This window comes from Cherax quadricarinatus, chromosome 52 (genome assembly GCF_038502225.1).
Source record: "Cherax quadricarinatus isolate ZL_2023a chromosome 52, ASM3850222v1, whole genome shotgun sequence".
In the NCBI taxonomy this organism is placed as follows: domain Eukaryota; kingdom Metazoa; phylum Arthropoda; class Malacostraca; order Decapoda; family Parastacidae; genus Cherax; species Cherax quadricarinatus.
Genome location: NC_091343.1, coordinates 27,459,506 through 27,481,104, shown reverse-complemented (window position 1 = coordinate 27,481,104; position 21,599 = coordinate 27,459,506). Strand labels below are relative to the sequence as shown.

The 21,599-nt window shown below is 41.6% G+C and overlaps 1 protein-coding gene across 1 annotated transcript in view; it reads right to left on the bottom strand.

Moving 5' to 3' along the window:
- Positions 1 to 21,599, bottom strand: part of LOC128696904 (organic cation transporter protein-like) — a 135,239-nt gene that overhangs the window by 66,579 nt on the left and 47,061 nt on the right. Inside the window, exons 6-7 of the mRNA XM_070096000.1 lie at positions 13,499 to 13,650; positions 8,943 to 9,077 (exon numbers count right to left, since the gene is read on the bottom strand). Of these exons, the coding sequence (XP_069952101.1) occupies positions 8,943 to 9,077; positions 13,499 to 13,650 (287 nt within the window). The remainder of the gene's footprint in view (positions 1 to 8,942; positions 9,078 to 13,498; positions 13,651 to 21,599) is intronic.

The following is a 21,599-nucleotide window of genomic DNA, read 5'->3' as shown; positions in this document are numbered from 1 at the left end:
ATGACTCTCACACACTGTGGTACAGCAATCAGTAACAACTTACATGACTCTCACACACTGTGGTACAGCAATCAGTAACAACTTACATGCCTCTCACACACTGTGGTACAGCAATCAGTAACAACTTACATGACTCTCACACACTGTGGAACAGCAATCAGTAACAACTTACATGACTCTCACACACTGTGGTACAGCAATCAGTAACAACTTACATGACTCTCACACACTGTGGTACAGCAATCAGTAACAACTTACATGACTCTCACACACTGTGGTACAGCAATCAGTAACAACTTACATGACTCTCACACACTGTGGTACAGCAATCAGTAACAACTTACATGACTCTCACACACTGTGGTACAGCAATCAGTAACAACTTACATGACTCTCACACACTGTGGTACAGCAATCAGTAACAACTTACATGACTCTCACACACTGTGGTACAGCAATCAGTAACAACTTACATGACTCTCACACACTGTGGTACAGCAATCAGTAACAACTTACATGACTCTCACACACTGTGGTACAGCAATCAGTAAAAACTTACATGACTCTCACACACTGTGGTACAGCAATCAGTAACAACTTACATGACTCTCACACACTGTGGTACAGCAATCAGTAACAACTTACATGACTCTCACACACTGTGGTACAGCAATCAGTAACAACTTACATGACTCTCACACACTGTGGTACAGCAATCAGTAACAACTTACATGACTCTCACACACTGTGGTACAGCAATCAGTAACAACTTACATGACTCTCACACACTGTGGTACAGCAATCAGTAACAACTTACATGACTCTCACACACTGTGGTACAGCAATCAGTAACAACTTACATGACTCTCACACACTGTGGTACAGCAATCAGTAACAACTTACATGACTCTCACACACTGTGGTACAGCAATCAGTAACAACTTACATGACTATCACACACTGTGGTACAGCAATCAGTAACAACTTACATGACTCTCACACACTGTGGTACAGCAATCAGTAACAACTTACATGACTCTCACACACTGTGGTACAGCAATCAGTAACAACTTACATGACTCTCACACACTGTGGTACAGCAATCAGTAACAACTTACATGACTCTCACACACTGTGGTACAGCAATCAGTAACAACTTACATGACTCTCACACACTGTGGTACAGCAATCAGTAACAACTTACATGACTCTCACACACTGTGGTACAGCAATCAGTAACAACTTACATGACTCTCACACACTGTGGTACAGCAATCAGTAACAACTTACATGACTCTCACACACTGTGGTACAGCAATCAGTAACAACTTACATGACTCTCACACACTGTGGTACAGCAATCAGTAACAACTTACATGACTCTCACACACTGTGGTACAGCAATCAGTAACAACTTACATGACTCTCACACACTGTGGTACAGCAATCAGTAACAACTTACATGACTCTCACACACTGTGGTACAGCAATCAGTAACAACTTACATGACTCTCACACACTGTGGTACAGCAATCAGTAACAACTTACATGACTCTCACACACTGTGGTACAGCAATCAGTAACAACTTACATGACTCTCACACACTGTGGTACAGCAATCAGTAACAACTTACATGACTCTCACACACTGTGGTACAGCAATCAGTAACAACTTACATGACTCTCACACACTGTGGTACAGCAATCAGTAACAACTTACATGACTCTCACACACTGTGGTACAGCAATCAGTAACAACTTACATGCCTCTCACACACTGTGGTACAGCAATCAGTAACAACTTACATGACTCTCACACACTGTGGTACAGCAATCAGTAACAACTTACATGCCTCTCACACACTGTGGTACAGCAATCAGTAACAACTTACATGACTCTCACACACTGTGGTACAGCAATCAGTAACAACTTACATGACTCTCACACACTGTGGTACAGCAATCAGTAACAACTTACATGACTCTCACACACTGTGGTACAGCAATCAGTAACAACTTACATGACTCTCACACACTGTGGTACAGCAATCAGTAACAACTTACATGACTCTCACACACTGTGGTACAGCAATCAGTAACAACTTACATGACTCTCACACACTGTGGTACAGCAATCAGTAACAACTTACATGACTCTCACACACTGTGGTACAGCAATCAGTAACAACTTACATGACTCTCACACACTGTGGTACAGCAATCAGTAACAACTTACATGACTCTCACACACTGTGGTACAGCAATCAGTAACAACTTACATGACTCTCACACACTGTGGTACAGCAATCAGTAACAACTTACATGACTCTCACACACTGTGGTACAGCAATCAGTAACAACTTACATGACTCTCACACACTGTGGTACAGCAATCAGTAACAACTTACATGACTCTCACACACTGTGGTACAGCAATCAGTAACAACTTACATGACTCTCACACACTGTGGTACAGCAATCAGTAACAACTTACATGACTCTCACACACTGTGGTACAGCAATCAGTAACAACTTACATGACTCTCACACACTGTGGTACAGCAATCAGTAACAACTTACATGACTCTCACACACTGTGGTACAGCAATCAGTAACAGCTTACATGACTCTCACACACTGTGGTACAGCAATCAGTAACAACTTACATGACTCTCACACACTGTGGTACAGCAATCAGTAACAGCTTACATGACTCTCACACACTGTGGTACAGCAATCAGTAACAGCTTACATGCCTCTCACACCCTGTGGTACAGCAATCAGTAACAACTTACATGACTCTCACACACTGTGGTACAGCAATCAGTAAAAACTTACATGACTCTGACACACTGTGGTACAGCAATCAGTAACAACTTACATGCCTCTCACACACTGTGGTACAGCAATCAGTAACAACTTACATGACTCTCACACACTGTGGTACAGCAATCAGTAACAACTTACATGCCTCTCACACACTGTGGTACAGCAATCAGTAACAACTTACATGCTCTCACACACTGTGGTACAGCAATCAGTAACAACTTACATGACTCTCACACACTGTGGTACAGCAATCAGTAACAACTTACATGCCTCTCACACACTGTGGTACAGCAATCAGTAACAACTTACATGCTCTCACACACTGTGGTACAGCAATCAGTAACAACTTACATGACTCTCACACACTGTGGTACAGCAATCAGTAACAACTTACATGCCTCTCACACACTGTGGTACAGCGATCAGTAACAACTTACATGCCTCTCACACACTGTGGTACAGCAATCAGTAACAACTTACATGCCTCTCACACACTGTGGTACAGCAATCAGTAACAACTTACATGACTCTCACACACTGTGGTACAGCGATCAGTAACAACTTACATGACTCTCACACACTGTGGTACAGCAATCAGTAACAACTTACATGCCTCTCACACACTGTGGTACAGCAATCAGTAACAACTTACATGCCTCTCACACACTGTGGTACAGCAATCAGTAACAACTTACATGCCTCTCACACACTGTGGTACAGCAATCAGTAACAACTTACATGCCTCTCACACACTGTGGTACAGCAATCAGAAACAACTTACATGCCTCTCACACACTGTGGTACAGCAATCAGTAACAACTTACATGCCTCTCACACACTGTGGTACAGCAATCAGAAACAACTTACATGCCTCTCACACACTGTGGTACAGCAATCAGTAACAACTTACATGCCTCTCACACACTGTGGTACAGCAATCAGAAACAACTTACATGCCTCTCACACACTGTGGTACAGCAATCAGTAACAACTTACATGCCTCTCACACACTGTGGTACAGCAATCAGAAACAACTTACATGCCTCTCACACACTGTGGTACAGCAATCAGTAACAACTTACATAACTCACACACTGTGGTATATGAGTTAATCAGTAAAAACTAACATTACTCTCACACACTGTGGTATAACAGGTAGTTAGTATCATGACTCTCACACACTGTGGTATAGCAGTCAATCAGTAACAACTTACATGACTATCACACACTGTGGAATAGCAGGCAGTTAGTAACATGACTCTCACACACTGTGGTATAGCAGGCAGTTAGTATCATGACTCTCACACACTGTGGTATAGCAGTCAATCAGTAACAACTTACATGACTCTCACACACTGTGGTATAAAAGGCAGTTAGTAACATGACTCTCACACACTGTGGTATAACAGACAGTTAGTATCGTGACTCTCACACACTGTGGTATAGCAGTCAATCAGTAACAACTTACATGACTCTCACACACTGTGGTATAGCAGTCAATCAGTAACAACTTACATGACTCTCACACACTGTGGTATAGCAGGCAGTTAGTAACATGACTCTCACACACTGTGGTATAACAGACAGTTAGTATCGTGACTCTCACACACTGTGGTATAGCAGTCAATCAGTAACAACTTACATGACTCTCACACATTGTGGTATAAAAGGCAGTTAGTAACATGACTCTCACACACTGTGGTATAGCAGGCAGTTAGTAACATGACTCTCACACACTGTGGTATAACAGACAGTTAGTATCGTGACTCTCACAAACTGTGGTATAGCAGTCACTTAGTAACAACTTATATGACTCTCACACACTATGGTATAGCAGTCAGTAGTAACATCTAACATGACTCTCACACTCTGTGGTATAACAGACAGTTAGTATCATGACACTCACACACTGTGGTATAGCAGTTAATCAGTAACAACTTACATGACTCTCACACACTGTGGTATAGCAGGCAGTTAGTAACATGACTCTCACACACTGTGGTATAGCAGTCAATCAGTAACAACTTACATGACTCTCACACACTGTGGTATAGCAGTCAATCAGTAACAATTTTCATGACTCTCACAAACTGTGGTATAAAAGGCAGTTAGTAACATGACTCTCACACACTGTGGTATAGCAGTCAGTTAGTAACATCTAACATGACTCTCACACACTGTGGTATAACAGACAGTAAGTAACATGACTCTCACACACTGTGGTATAACAGACAGTTAGTAACATGACTCTCACACACTGTGGTATAACAGACAGTTAGTAACATGACTCTCACACACTGTGGTATAACAGACAGTTAGTAACATGACTCTCACACACTGTGGTATAACAGGCAGTTAGTAACATGACTCTCACACACTGTGGTATAACAGACAGTTAGTAACATGACTCTCACACACTGTGGTATAACAGACAGTTAGTAACATGACTCTCACACACTGTGGTATAACAGACAGTTAGTAACATGACTTGCACACACTGTGGTATAACAGACAGTTAGTAACATGACTCTCACACACTGTGGTATAACAGACAGTTAGTAACATGACTTGCACACACTGTGGTATAACAGACAGTTAGTAACATGACTCTCACACACTGTGGTATAGCAGTCAGTTAGTAACAACTTACATGATTCTCACACTGGTATAACTGGCAGTTAGTAGCAACTTACATGACTTTCACACACTGTGGTATAGCAGGCAATCAGTAACAACTAACATGACTGTCACACACTGTGGTATAGCAGTCAGTTAGCAGCAACCTACAAGACTCTCACACTGTGCTACAGCAGTGAATTAGTAATAACTTACATGATTCTCAAACTGTGGTATAACATGCAGTTAGTAGCAACTTACATGACTTTCACACACTCTGGAATAGCAGTCAATTAGTAACAACTTACATGACTTTCACACACTCTGGAATAGCAGTCAGTCAGTAACAACTTACATGACTCTCAAACTATGGTATAGCAGGCAGTTATTAACAACTTACATGACTCTCACACTCTGTGGTATAGCAGTCAGACAGTAACAACTTACATGACTCTCAACCTATGGTATAGCAGGCAGTTATTAACAACTTACATGACTCTCACACTCTGTTGTATAGCAGTCAGTCAGTAACAACTTACATGACTCTCAAACTATGGTATAGCAGGCAGTTAGTAACAATTTACATGATTCTCACACTATGGTATACCAGTCAGAAACAACTAACAAAACTCTCACACACTGTGGTACAGCAGGCAGTTAGTAGCAGCTAACCTGACTCTCACACTCTGTGGTATAACAGTTAGTAACAACTTCCATGACTCTCACACTGTGGTATAGCAGTGAGTTAGTAACAACTTACATGACTCTCACACACTGTCGTATATCAGTCAGTAACATCTAATATGACTCTCACACATTGTGGTATAGCAGTCAGTAACAACTAACCTGACTCTCACACACTGTGGTATAGAAGTGAGTTAGTAACAATTTACATGACTCTCACACACTGTGGTAGAGAAGTGAGTTGTAACAACTTACCTGACTCTCACACTGTCGTATAACAGTCAGTAACAACTAACATGACTCTTACACACTGTGGTATAACAGTCAATCAGTAACAACTTTCATGACTCTCATATACTGGCGTATGGCAGTCAGTAACATTTAAACAACTAACATGATTCTCACACACTGTGGTATAGCATTCACTTAGTAACAACTTACGTGATTCTCACACTGTGAAATAGCAGGCAGTAAGTAACAACTAACATATGGTATAGCAGTCATGTTATAAACTGATTGCTATACCACAGAGTGTGAGTCATGTTACTAACTCACTGCTATACAACAGTGTGCGAGTCATGATAATAACTCTCTGCTATAACACAGTGTGCGAGTCATGATACTAACTCTCTGCTATACCACAGTGTGTGAGTCAAGTTACTAACTGACTCCTATACCACAGCGTGTGAGTCATGTTACTTACTGACTGCAATAGCACAGTGTGTGACTCATGTTACTAGCTGACTGTTATACCACAGTGTGTGAGTCATGTTACTTACTGACTGCTATACCACAGTCTGTGATTCATGATACTAACTGACTGCTATACCACAGTGTGTGAGTCATGTTACTTACTGACTGCAATAGCACAGTGTGTGTCATATTACTAACTGACAGTTATACCACATTGAGTGAGAGTCATGTTAGTTGTTACTAACTGCTTGCTATGCCACAGAGTGTGAGTCATGTTACTAACTCACTGTTATACCACAGTGTGCGAGTCATGTTACTAACTCTCTGCTATACCACAGTGTGTGATTCATGTTTCTTACTGACTGCTATACCACAGTGTGTGAGTCATGTTTCTTACTGACTGCTATACCACAGCGTTTGAATCATGTTACTAACTGCTTGCTATACCACAGTGTGTGAGAGTCATGTTACTAACTGCCTGCTTACCACAGTGTGTGAGAGTCATGTAAGTTGTTACTGTCTGCTATACAACAGTGTGTTAAACAACTTACATGACTCTCACACACTGTGGTACAGCAAGCAGTTAGTAACAACTAACATGACTCTCACTTACTGTGGTATAGGAGTCAGCTAGTAACATGAGTCCCACACTATGGTATAACAGTCAGTTAGTAACAACTAACATGACTCTCACACACTGTGGTATAGCAGTCAGTTAGCAGCAAATAACATGACTCTCACACACTGTGGTATAACAGTCAGTTAGTAACATGACTCAAACACTGTGGTATAACAGTCAGTAAGTAACATGACTCACACTGTGGCATAACAGTCAGTTAGTAACATGACTCACACACTGTGGTATAACAGTCAGTTAGTAACATGACTCAAACACTGTGGTATAACAGTCAGCTAGTAACATGACTCACACACTGTGTTATAGGAGTCAGTTAGTAGCATGAATCACACACTGTGGTATAGCAGTGAGTTAGTAACATGACTCACACTGTGGTATAGCAGGCAGTTAGTAACATGACTCACACACTGTGGTGTAGCGATCAGTAACATGACTCACACACTTTGGTATAGCAGCTACTAACATGACTCTGGTATAGCAGTCAGTTATTAACATGTCACACTCACTTTGGTATAGCAGTGAGTTAGTAAATGACTCAAACTGTGGTATAGCAGTGGGTTAGTAACATGACTCACACACTGGTATAGCAGTGAGTTAGTAACATGACTCACACACTGTGGTATAACAGTCAGTTAGTAACATGACTCACTCACTGTGGTATAGCAGTGAGTTAGTAACATGACTCACACTTTGTGGTATAGCAGTGAGTTAGTAACATGACTCACACTGTTGTATAGTAGTGAGTTAGTAACATGGCTCACACACTTTGGTATAGCAGTGAGTTACTAACCTGACTCACACACAATGGTATAACAATGAGTTAGTAACATGACTCACACAGTGTAGTATATCAGTCAGTTGGTAACATGACTCGCACACTGTGGTATAGCAGTCATTTAGTAACGTGACTCACACTATGGTGCAGTGAGTTAGTAACATGACTCACACTGTGGTATAGCAGTGAGTTAGTAACATGACTCACAAGTGGTATAGCAGTGAGTTTGTAACATGACTCACACACTGTGGTATAACAGTGAGTTTGTAACATCACTCACACACTGTGGTATAGCAGTGAGTTAGTAACATGACTCACAAGTGGTATAGCAGTGAGTTAGTAACATGACTCACACCTTGTGGTATAGCAGTCAGTCAGTAACATGGCTCACGCACTGTTGTATAGCAGTCAGTAACATGACTTGCACACTGTGGTATAGCAGTGAGTTAGTAACATGACTCACATCTTGTGGTATAGCAGTCAGTCAGTAAATTTTTTTCTAAAACTAATGTTAAATACTGTGAACTTCACATAAAATAACACCAGGTAGGTTAAACTTCTAAAATTTAAGCACAGATCATTTGACATTTAAAAATTATCACTTATCATGTATATATATAATGTGTTTGTTAACATCTTCTTGAACTGTTAAGATTTTGTTCTGGTTGTCACATGTCATTGTTTCCAGCCTCTGAAGGGATCTCTTACCTGTCAATGACGTAAAAGGTGAAGATGAACGATGGAATCTCCACCAGCATGGTGGCGATGAAATTTACAAAGATATTGCCACTCAAACTGGTAGAGTTGGAGGATAGTCCATAGTATACAAGAGAGCAGACAAACCTGTCAAGCAGATCATTATTATTATGTTTACACAGACACTATGCAAGAGGGGTGGTAAATAGGGTTAGTCTTTAAGATATGCACGCACACAGACACACACACACACACACACACACACACACACACACACACACACACACACACACACACACACACACACACACACACACACACACACACGGTGGTAATTGCAGTGATGTATAACTCACCACAGAACAGTAGGAGGCCAAGGCAAGTGAATGAGGAGTGTAATAGAGTAAACGCTGACACACTGGCCGAAGTGACCAGAAAGGGCTAAGATGGAGGTGGTACTGGAAAACCTTATGTACCAACACTTAAGGGACACTACCAAAGAGGGAGGAGAAGATGAACCAGAGAGATTAGACCTAGTATTCACCTAGAGTACCGCAGATATTGAGGACATCACATATGAAGACCCCTAGGGGCCGGTGATCATGTGGTTCTGAGTTTCAACTACATAGTAGAGTTAGAAGTGGAGGGGAAGCAGGAAGGGCAGGACGAATGATGCCAAACTACAAGAAAGAAAACTATGTAGGCATGAAGAATTTCATGCATGGGGTTCAAGTGGGACAGAGAGCTGGCAGGGAAGTCAGTGAACGAGATAATGGAATATGTGACAACAATATGCAAAGAAGCTGAGGTGAGGTTTGTACTCAAGGGTAACAGGAATAACAATAAAGCCAGGATGAGCCCGAGGTTCACCCAAAGTTGCAGGGAGGCCAAAACCAAGTGTGCTAGAGAATGGGGTGTCGGGTAGCTGGTGTTGGTTGCCAGTATGACATTTTTCGGAGCATAGTTCTACGTGCTCAGTCAAATTTTGTTCTGAGTAGGGAAATTAAATCTAACAAAAATGATCCCAAATGGATGAACAATAGATTAAAACATTTCAAAGGTCAAAAGAGAGGCATATAAAGGCGTATCAAAAGAGGGGAAGGGCAGCTAAGAAATCAATATATTCAATTAAAGAGAGAAATAACAAAAGGAATAAGAAAAGCAAAAAAGGATTATGAGGTTAAGGTCGCAAGTGATTCGACTAACCCAAAAGGGTTCTTTCAGGTATACAGAAGTAAGATTAGAGACAAGACAGGCCCAATTAACAGTAGATCAGGTCAGATCACTGACAGTGATAGGGATATGTGTTGAGAAATGGTTTACCAGCTAAGGTTAAAGATTAAATATAGGGGGTACTTAGCTAATAAGACAACTATCTCCCACACAGCCGCCCCTGCAGGCGAGGTTTTGAGAAGCTGGCTTATCCACTTCACAATGGGCTGTAATAAAGTATATTATGTTAATAATAATTTACCCCTAGGGGGTGTTATGTCAGCATATTTCATTCACTGATTGCTGACGAACTTATGTGTGTGGACTCAAAAGTCCGTACCTCACTGCCCACTATAGGATGATTACAAATTCCTTACAACACAAGAACTGCACAGTCCCTAATACTGCAAGAAATCTGTAACCCACCTTGCCCTTGTAGCATAAGCTATGGTGTTCTTCACACCGTCGACAGGTATCGGTGACTTGATAGAGGCTGAAGTGTCCTTGGATGTCCACGTCTTCCATAGTCTAGGAATACACACACTGGTGCACTATGCTCCACAAGATTTGGCTTTATTGTTCACAATCTTATCACTAAAGAAGCTGATCACACTTCCCGGTAAGTGTTTATTGTGTTTTGTGAGAGACTTTGTTCACACTAACACACGGATCAATGTTCTTTGTTGGTTATCCTGGCGTCAGTGTGACTCCCAGTAAGGTGAAAAGTAACCTGACCTCACAGCCTCCTATGCCACTACAGTGCCCCTCAATCATAAAGGAAAAGCTGACCTAGTACTTTTTGCTTCCTTGCCAAACTTCCTCCATGAAGCAAAGCAGAATGCTTGATTCTTGCTGTCTTGAGCATAGACAACAATGTACACTATCTTTACCATGGTAATAAAGTGGGAGCAGGATTTTCCTTAATTGTCCTGCTAAGGTAGGAGATGGACTGTCTCTTATTAAACTACACTTTGTAACACTGGACTCTTGCAAGGAGCAGCAGTCGCTTGACCACGTCACATACTTGTATTGTATCTGGGATCAATTACTTGTTGTAGCAGTAAACAAGATATTTGTCCCTTCCGAGAGGGCTGGGCCCCTCGGGGCTGAAAGAGGCTGAAGGGGGCTGATACCCCCTCCTGGAGAAAATTTCTCCACAATATGTATGAAATTTTCAATTCTTACTTCCTCTCAGTCTTTACTCAGGAAGATACTAGCGAAATTCCAGAAATAACAAATTATGTAGAACAGGACTATAATAAACTATGCATGACTGCAGTAACTAGTGACATGGTCCTCAGACAAATAGAGAAATTAAAGCCTAACAAATCCCCAGGCCCTGATGAACTGTTTGAAAGGGTGTTAGAGGAATGCAAAGAGGAACTTTGCAAACTATTCTTTTCAAACCATACCACAGGCAGGATTTGAACCCGCGGTCAGAGAGTCTCAAAACTCAAATATTTTCAACATCTCACTACAAACAGGCTGTTTGTACTTTAGCATGCTGTCGACATCGTGCTTGTAATAGCACGAAAGCCTCCAAAGACATTTTATGATTAAGTGGACATAAGGGAGTTTACCAGGGAAACATAACTTGATGAGCTGGCTTAGAGGGTAAGACGACCCTTCCAAATAAGGTAACCAAACTGATGGTCGCCACACAGGTTTTCTCCCCACTACTATTGACAACAGGCAGAAGGGAAACAGCAAATCTTATGTGATGTGACGTGATAAACTCGTGCAAAACACTCAGTATAAGAAATAATGCAAGATTGATCTTCCACCTACCAAATACAAAGCAGACATTAAACTCTTACAAGCAGGATCTCAAAATATATCCTTTCAATGGAAATTTCTTGATATGCATGAGGGAATTTTGACCCAAGGATGCATCGTACCTCATTACTTCCCAGGTGCTGTATGACCTCTTTCAGTTTAGTGCCCCTCCATCATGAACAAATGTAATAATAATAATAATAATAATAATAATAATAATAATAATAATAATAATAATAATAATAATTATAATAATAGTAATAATAAGAATAATGATAATAATACAAATAATTATAATAATAATAATAATAATAATAATAATAATAATAATAATAATAATAATAATAATAATAATAATTATAATAATAGTAATAATAAGAATAATGATAATAATACAAATAATTATTATAATAATAATAATAATAATAATAATAATAATAATAATAATAATAATAATAATAATTATAATAATAGTAATAATAAGAATAATGATAATAATACAAATAATTATTATTATAATAATAATAATAATAATAATAATAATAATAATAATAATAATAATAATAATAATAATAAATAAATAAATAATAAATAAATAAAAATAATAACAAAGAAAGATAAAATGCACATAAAGACACAAGGTCTCTCAATTCCAACTGAGTTGGTGTTCAATATTAAGTTTGGTAGTTAATTATTACTTAAGTTGTGTAGAGAAATGTGTCTGGCTAACATTATTTGAGTACATGAACCGTTTTTTGAATGTTGGAAATACTAGTCCTTGACTCTGAAAGATGGATACGGTTATTGCATACCAGAGGCTCTTTGGAATAGAAATGTGTGTACTCTTCTGGCAAGAAAACTATTAAATGAGTAATTTTAAATATTTCTGTGTTTTGGGAAGGTTTGCCACGGCGAGATGTCGCCAGTTTGTTAAATACAAAAATAATAAGTGCAAAGTGGAAACTATATTGTAAATAATAACATTATCTAATTATCTATGCTCATTGACTTTTTTATGACAACAATAAATAAAAAAAACTACATGTTAAAGTTTGCATGAAAAGCAGAATTTCATTTCTGATTTCTGGTGGCCTGGTGGTTAACGCTCTCGCTTCACACGGTGAGGGCCTGGGTTCGATTCCCAGCCAGAGTAGAAACATTGGACGTGTTTCTTTCCACCTGTTGTCTATGTTCCCCATCAGTAAAATGGGTACCTGGGTGTTAGTCGACTGGTGTGGGTCGCATCCTGGGACACTGACCTAAGGAGGCCTGGTCACAGACCGGGCCGCGGGGGCGTTGACCCCCGGAACTCTCTCCAGATAAACATGAAATAACTTTAAAGGCTTCACTACTGTAATATCTACTAAGTTTCAGAATATGAATGATTTTATTCCATCTTTTATTATTTGTTTAATATTTTTTCACACAAATATCACCTTAGTAATGAATACTTATTATGGATTTTTTTTTTAAATTTAGTGGATACTTAAGAAAAGTTAATGTGAATATTTACTAGGGACCCTTTATCTATAGACAAATTTTCCAGTTCTCTGGTTAGATTTAGAACTTTTTGTACTTACCAAGAGAAAAACATGTTGAGTGATCTTATCCTCATAACAGGAGTTCTCAAGATGTCAATAACAGTCTTCTTGGTCTTTGCTTCTTGTCTAGTTTCATTCACAAGTTCAACATTACTGCTGGTGACTGACAGAGTTCCATCAACAGGACGAGACTGTCAACAAGAATAGCAAATGAGCGATTAATTTAAATTTATTCCGTATGCTGTAACTATATAATAAAAAGTGTGATTGAAATGATACACAATTAACCCTCACTTAAGAGATTGAAACAAATGACAGAGTTTCAGTCTGACTTAGAACATTAATTAGTAAGTCTATTTGGTTTTGATTTCGTCGAGGAGGCAGCTAGTTTATTGTTAGCCATTATTCATACCGTGGAGGAAAGCGCAAGAACATACACATACACAAAAGGCTTAGAAACTAGTCTATATCTGGATTTAAATCAACAGTTAACTTACCTGTTGAAAGCATTTTGGGGAAATTTACTTTAAATATTAATAAGCTACCTTGACATATCACATAAGTTATAATATTATTTCTATATTCTTTCATAAGTGTAAAATAAAAAAAAAAACATAGAGTTCAAGATAGCGACCATAGGCCTGACCATATACTTTACATTTGGATTGATCACCAACTTCTTGTCTGCCAAAAAGTACTTGCAAGCAAGCCTGAGGAGGATTGCTATGCACGTGGCACATGTGGGCAGCAGGTAAAAGAAAATAAGAAAAAATGAAAAAAACTTAGTTAAGCTTTCGGAACAATACTTCAACAATATGAAAATATTTTGGTGTAAATCTCATCTTCATGAGGTGTTTCCACAACGAATTATAGTTGCTACAACATTACTTGGGATGACGCCATAGTTAGCATATTCCTGCAGATGAAGTGAATTTGCGGCCTTTTTTTCTTACACACACATATACATACATATATATACATACATACTTACATACATGCATACATACATATATACATACACACACACACATACATACATACATACATACATACATACATACATACATACATACATACATACATACATACATACATACATTCATACATACATACATACACACATACATTCACACACACACAGAATCGACTTGGAACAGGATCTTGCAGGAGAAAGCAAGACTAAGGGACATGCCAGCATACTGGAAGGTGTATCTCGACTGCAACAGAACACAAGAAGAAAGGCAGAAACTGAGAGAGATGGTACAAAGGCGAAAGGAGGAAAGAGAGAAGATGGAGATGGACAGGAGAACTCAGACTCAGGAGGAAGATCAAATACAGCCTGCCTCACAACTACCTACAGAAGCTCCCCAACCAGGACAGCCCCAGTGCAACCAAACATTCTAATCCAAAACACACATGCCATATCCAATGCCCCCACCAACCTCATTACAAACTCCACCCCCACAGCAACCACCCACAGTTTTAGAAAAGAAGCTGAAGGTGTGGTATACAAATGCAGATGGAATAACAAATAAGTGTAAGGAGTGGCATGAAAGAATCAACGAGACATCCCCAGACATAATAGCACTCAGAGAAACAAAACTCACCTGGATGATAACAGATGCAATCTTTCCACCTTGATATCATATCCTCAGGAAAGACAGAGGGAGGAGAAGGTGGAGTTGCACTGCTCATTAAAAACCGGTGGGGATTTGAGAAAATGGAAGGAATGGATGGCATGGGCGAAAGGGACTACTTAGTAGGAACAATCCAGTCTGAGGGCCATAAGGTGGTAATTGTAGTTATGTACAACCCACCACAGAACTGCAGGAGGCCAAGAGAAGAATACGATGAGAGGAACAGAGTAATGGTCGACACACAGACGAGGTGGCCAGAAGAGCTCACATGGGGGGAGGAAAGTTACTAGTTATGGGTGATTTAAATCACAAGGAGATTGACTGGGGAAACCTGGAGCCCCTTGGGGGTCCCGAAACATGGAGAGCCAAGATGAGGAATGTGGTACTGGAAAACCTCAAGCACCAACATGTTAGAGACACTACCAGAGAGAGAGGTGAGGATGATCCAGCAAGACTGGACCTTGTATTCACCTTGAGTAGTTCGGACATCGAGGATATCATGTATGAAAGGCCCCTAGGAGCTAGTGATCATGTGGTTATGTGTTTTGACTACATAGTTGAGCTACAAGTGGAGAGAGTAGCAGGAATAGAATGGGAAATACCAAACTACACAATGGAGGACTACACAGGCATAAGGATCTTCCTGCAAGATGTTCAGTGGGAGAGAGAACTGACAGGAAAACCAGTACAAGAAATGATGGACTATGTGACAACAAAATGCGAGGCAGAGGAGAGGTTTGTTCCCAAGGGAAACAGAAACAATGGGAAGACCAGAACGAGTCCTCGGCTCACCCAAAGGTTTAGGGAGGCAAAAACAAGGTGTACTAGAGAATGGAAAAGGTATATAAGACAAAGGATCCAGAAAAATGAAGAGATTATCCGAAGAGCCAGAAACGAATGTGCACAGAAAAGAAGGAAGGCTCAGCGACAATATGAAAATGACATATCATCGAAAGTCAAGTCTTACCCAAAGCTGTTGTATAGCCACACCAGGAGGAAAACAACAGTCAAGGACCAGGTAGTCAGACTGAGGAAGGATGATGGGGAAATCACAAAAAAAGACCAACAGGTATGTGAGAAGTTCAAAGCGAGATTTAAAGAAGTATTTACAGTGGAAACTGGTAGGACTCCAGGAAATCAAAACAGGGAGGTATACCAACAGGTGCTCGATGAGGTACACATAACCAAGGAGGAGGTGAAGAAGCTGCTATGTGAACTTGACACCTCAAAGGCGGTTGGACCAGACGACATCTCTCCGTGGATCCTTAGACAGGGAGCAGAGATGCTGTGTGTGCCACTAACAAAGATTTTCAACACATCCATTGAAACTGGGCAACTCCCTGAGGTATGGAAGATGGCAAATGTAGTCCCAGTTTTTAAAAAAGGAGACAGACATGAGGCATTAAATTACAGACCTGTGTCACTAACGTGTATAGTATGCAGTCATGGAGAAGATCATCAGGAGGAGAGTGATGGAGCACCTAGAAAGAAACAAGTGTAAAATCGACAACCAGCATGGTTTCTGGGAAGGAAAATCCTGTGTCACAAACCTAATGAGTTTTATGACAAGGTGACAGAAGTAAGGCAAGAGAGAGAGGGGTGGATAGACTGTATTTTCTTGGACTGCAAGAAGGCCTTCGACGCAGTGCCTCACAAAAGGTTACTGCAAAAGCAAGAGGATCAGGCACACATGACAGGAAAGGCACAGCAATGGATCAGAGAATACTTGACAAGGAGGCAACAGCGAGTCATGGTACATGACGAGGAGTTAGAGTGGGTGCCCGTGACACGTGGGTTTCCACAAATGTCAGTCCTAGAACCACTGATGTTACTGGTACATGTGAATGACATAACAGTAGGGATAGACTCAGAAGTCTCCTTGTTTGCAGATGATGTGAAGTTAATGACGAGAATAAAATCGGTCGAGGATCAGGCAGGACTAGAAAGAGACCTGGACAGGCTACAAGCTTGGTCCAGCAACTGCAAAGCCATGAAGACTATAGAAGGGCAAAGACCGCAAACCTCACTCAAGGAAAAAGATCTTTTGGTGAGTATAACACCGAGCACATCTCCTTAGACACACATCAATCAGATAACTGCTGTAGGTCACGGGCGTCTGGCAAACCTAAGGATAGCGTTCCGATACCTCAGTAAGAAATCGTTCAAGACTCTGTACAGCATTTACGTCAGGCCTGGAGTATGCAGCACCAGTTTTGAATCCACACCTGGTCAAGCACGTCAAGAAATTAGAGAAAGTGCAAAGGTTTGTAACAAGACTAGTCCCAGAGCTAAGGGGACTGTCCTATGAAGAAAGGTTAAGGGAAATCGGCCTGACGACACTGGAGGACAGGAGGATCAGGGGAGACATTATAACGACATATAAAGTACTGCACGGAATAGACAAGGTGGACAAAAACAGGATGTTCCAGAGATGGGACACAGAAACAAAAGGTCACAATTGGAAGTTGAAAACTCAGATGAATCAAAGGGATGTTAGGAAGTATTTCTTCAGCCATAGAGTTGTCAGGCAATGGAATAGCCTAGAAAGTGACTTTGTGGAGGCAGGATCCATACATAGTTTAAAGACGAGGTTTGATAAAGCTCATGAAGCAGGGAGAGAGAGGACCTAGTAGCTAATAGCGAGGATGCGGGGCCTCCAACCACAAATAGGTGACTACACACACACACACACACACACACACACATACACACACACACACACATATACACACACACACACATACACACACACACACACACACACACACACACACACACACACACACACACACACACACACACACACACACACACACACACACACACACACACACACACACACACACACACACACACACACACACACACACACACACACACACACACACACACACACACACACACACACACACACACACACACACACACATTGGAAAAGAGGTTGGCGAAGCAGACAAAGAATTGGGAGGCACAAGTCGAAACTGCAGTGGCCAGGATAAGGGTCCTAGAAGTTGAGATAAACAGGCTGAAGAGAGTTACAGGGACAGTGACCAGAAAAGACACAGCATATGAAGCTGAGAGGCCGAACAGGAAGGAAGGAGATATGAATTATGCTATGGTCATATCAGCCTGCCAAAAAGGGTCATGGAGTGAAAGGGAAGAACAGCTGGGTGCAGATGGAGAGGGTGATAGGTCGAATGCTGAGGCACAACCATGCTATCAAAATCAAGGAAAAATCAAGGGAGAAAATGACCATATACAGGCAGGATACAGATTCACAGAGGGTGAGGCAATGGGAGGAGGAAAGAGCAAAATCAGCGTTTATCCATGGGCTTCAGGAGAGAGAGGAAAGGACACACACTGAAAAGCGGCAGGAAGAAAGAAAGGAGATTGAGAAAATCATCTCGGAAATAGGTGAAGAAGAGATGGATGAGATTGTAAATTTTCAGAGAATAGGGGGGTACTCGAAGGGGAGCTGATTCTCAGGATGGAAACAGTGTGGAACAGGATCCTCCAAGAGAAACCACGGTTGAAATACTCGGAAGAGTACAAGAGGTTTTCCTAGACAGAGACAGAAGAAAAACAGAACTACAGCAGCTGAGGAAGAGGACAAAAAGGCGAAAGGAGCTAGGAAAGGAGACAAGGATGGAACCAGCAGAGGTCAGTCAGAGCAGAACAGAGCAGCAAGAGTAAGCACACACACAACTATCCTGAGAACCCAACAACCTATCACACCATCCCAACACACAGTACAATCCATACCCACAGCTTCCAACCAACACCGAGCTATAGAATCCCACAGTATGCTACCAGGTCTCCCACCCTCACAGGCCCCCCAAACCACAGTGTTGGAAAGGAAACTGTAGGTATGGTACACAAGTGCTGATGGAATAACAAATAAGTGGGAGGAGTGGAACGAAAGATTCAAAGAAGCATCACCGGACATCATAGTTCTCACAGAAACCAAGCTTACAGGTATGATAACAGATGCCATCTTTCCAACGGGATACCAGATCCTGAGGAAAGACAGAGGGAACAGGGGGGTGGAGGAGTGGCATTGCTGATCAAAATCCTATGGAATTTTGATGAGCTGGAGAGAGGAGACAGCAGAGAAGAAAGTGATTACATAGCGGGAACGCTTCACGCTGGAGGTCCCAAGGTGGTAATAGCAGTGATGTATAACCCACCACAGAACAGCAGGAGGCCAAGGCAAGAGAACGACGAGAGCAATAGAGCGATGGTTGACACACTGGCTGCAGTGGCCAGAAGAGCTCATGCACGCAGGGCAAAGCTCCTGATCATGGGTGACTTTAACCACAAGGAGATCGATTGGGAGAACTTGGAGCCACATGGGGGACAAGATACATGGAGGGCTAAGATGATCGAGGTGGTACTGGAAAACTTCATGTACCAACACGTAAGGGACACTACAAGAGAGAGGAGAGGATGAACCAGCAAAACTGGACATAGTATTCACCTTGAGTAGTGCAGATATCGAGGACATCACATATGAAAGACCCCTTTGGGCCAGCGATCATGTGGATTTAGGCTTCGAATACACAGTAGAGCTACAAGTGGAGGGAGAAGCAGGAAGGCTAGGACGAATGAAGCCAAACTACAAGAAAGGGGACTACACGGGAAAGAAGAACTTCCTGAACTGGGTTCAGTGGGACAGAGAACTGGCAGGTAAGCCAGTTGATGATATGATGGAATATGTAGCAACAATGTGCAAGGAGGCTGAGGAGAGGTTTGTACCCAAGGGTAACAGAAATAATGAAAAAGCCAGGATGAGCCCATGATTCACCAAAAGGTGCAGGGAGGCAAAAACCAAGTGTGCTATAGAATGAAAGAAATATAGAAGGTAAAGGACCCAGGAGAATAAGGAGAGCAGTCGTAGAGCCAGAAACTAATAAGCACAGATAATATGGGAGGCCCAACGACAATATGAAAACGACATAGCAGTGAAAGCCAAATCTGACCCGAAACTGTTATACAGCCACATCAGGAGGAAAACAGCAGTCAAGGACCAGGTAATCAGGCTAAGGAAGTTAGGAGGAGAGACAACAAGAAATGACCATGAAGTAAGTGAGGAACTCAACAAGAGATTCAAAGAAGTGTTCACAGAGGAGACAGAAGGGGCTCCAGAAAGACGGAGAGGTGTGGCACACCACCAGGTGCTGGACACAGTACACAAAACCGAGGAAGAAGTGAAGAGGCTTCTGAGTGAGCTAGATACCTCAAAGGCAATGGGGCCAGATAACATCTCTCCATGGGTCCTGAGAGAGGGAGCAGAGGCCTGAGGAATGGAAGACAGCAAATGTAGTCCCAATCTTTAAAAAAGGAGACAGACATGAAGCACTAAACTACAGTCCAGTGTCACTGACATGTATAGTATGCAAAGTCATGGAGAAGATTATCAGGAGAAGAGTGGTGGAACACCTAGAAAGGAATGATCTCATTAAGAGCAGCCAACATGGTTTCAGAGATGGGAAATCATGTGTCACAAACCTACTGGAGTTCTATGACATGGTGACAGCAGTAAGACAAGAGAGAGAGGGGTGGGTGGACTGCATATTCTTGGACTGCAAGAAGGCGTTTGACACAGCTCCACACAAGAGATTAGTGCAAAAACTGGAGGACCAAGCAGGGATAACATGGAAGGCACTGCAATGGATCAGGGAATACTTGTCAGGAAGACAGCAATGAGTCATGGTACGTGGCGAGGTGTCAGAGTGGGCACCTGTGACCAGCGGGGTCCCCACAGGGGTCAGTCCTAGTACCAGTGCTGTTTCTGGTATTTGTGAACGACATGACGGAAGGAATAGACTCTGAGGTGTCCCTGTTTGTGGATGACGTGAAGTTGATGAGAAGAGTTCATTCGATCGAAGACCAGACAGAAATACAAAGGGATGTGGACAGGCTGCAGACCTGGTCCAGCAACTGGCTCCTGGAGTTCAATCCCACCAAGTGCAAGGTCATGAGGATTGGGGAAGGGCAAAGAAGACCGCAGATGGAGTACAGTCTAGGAGGTCAGAGACTACAAACATCACTCAAGGAAAAAGATCTTGGGGTGAGTATAACACCAGGCACATCTCCTGAAGCGCACATCAACCAAATAACTGCTGCAGCATATGGGCGCCTGGCAAACCTCAGAACAGCATTCCGACATCTTAATAAGGAATCGTTCAGGACCCTGTACACCGTGTACGTTAGGCCCATGTTGGAGTATGCGGCACCAGTTTGGAACCCACACCTAGCCAAGCATGTAAAGAAACTAGAGAAAGTGCAAAGGTTTGCAACAAGACTAGTCCCAGAGCTAAGAGGCATGTCCTATGAGGAGAGGTTAAGGGAAATCAACCTGACGACACTGGAGGACAGGAGAGATAGGGGGGACATGATAACGACTTACAAAATACTGAGAGGAATTGACAAGGTGGACAAAGACAGGATGTTCCAGAGACTGGACACAGTAACAAGAGGACACAGTTGGAAGTTGAAGACAC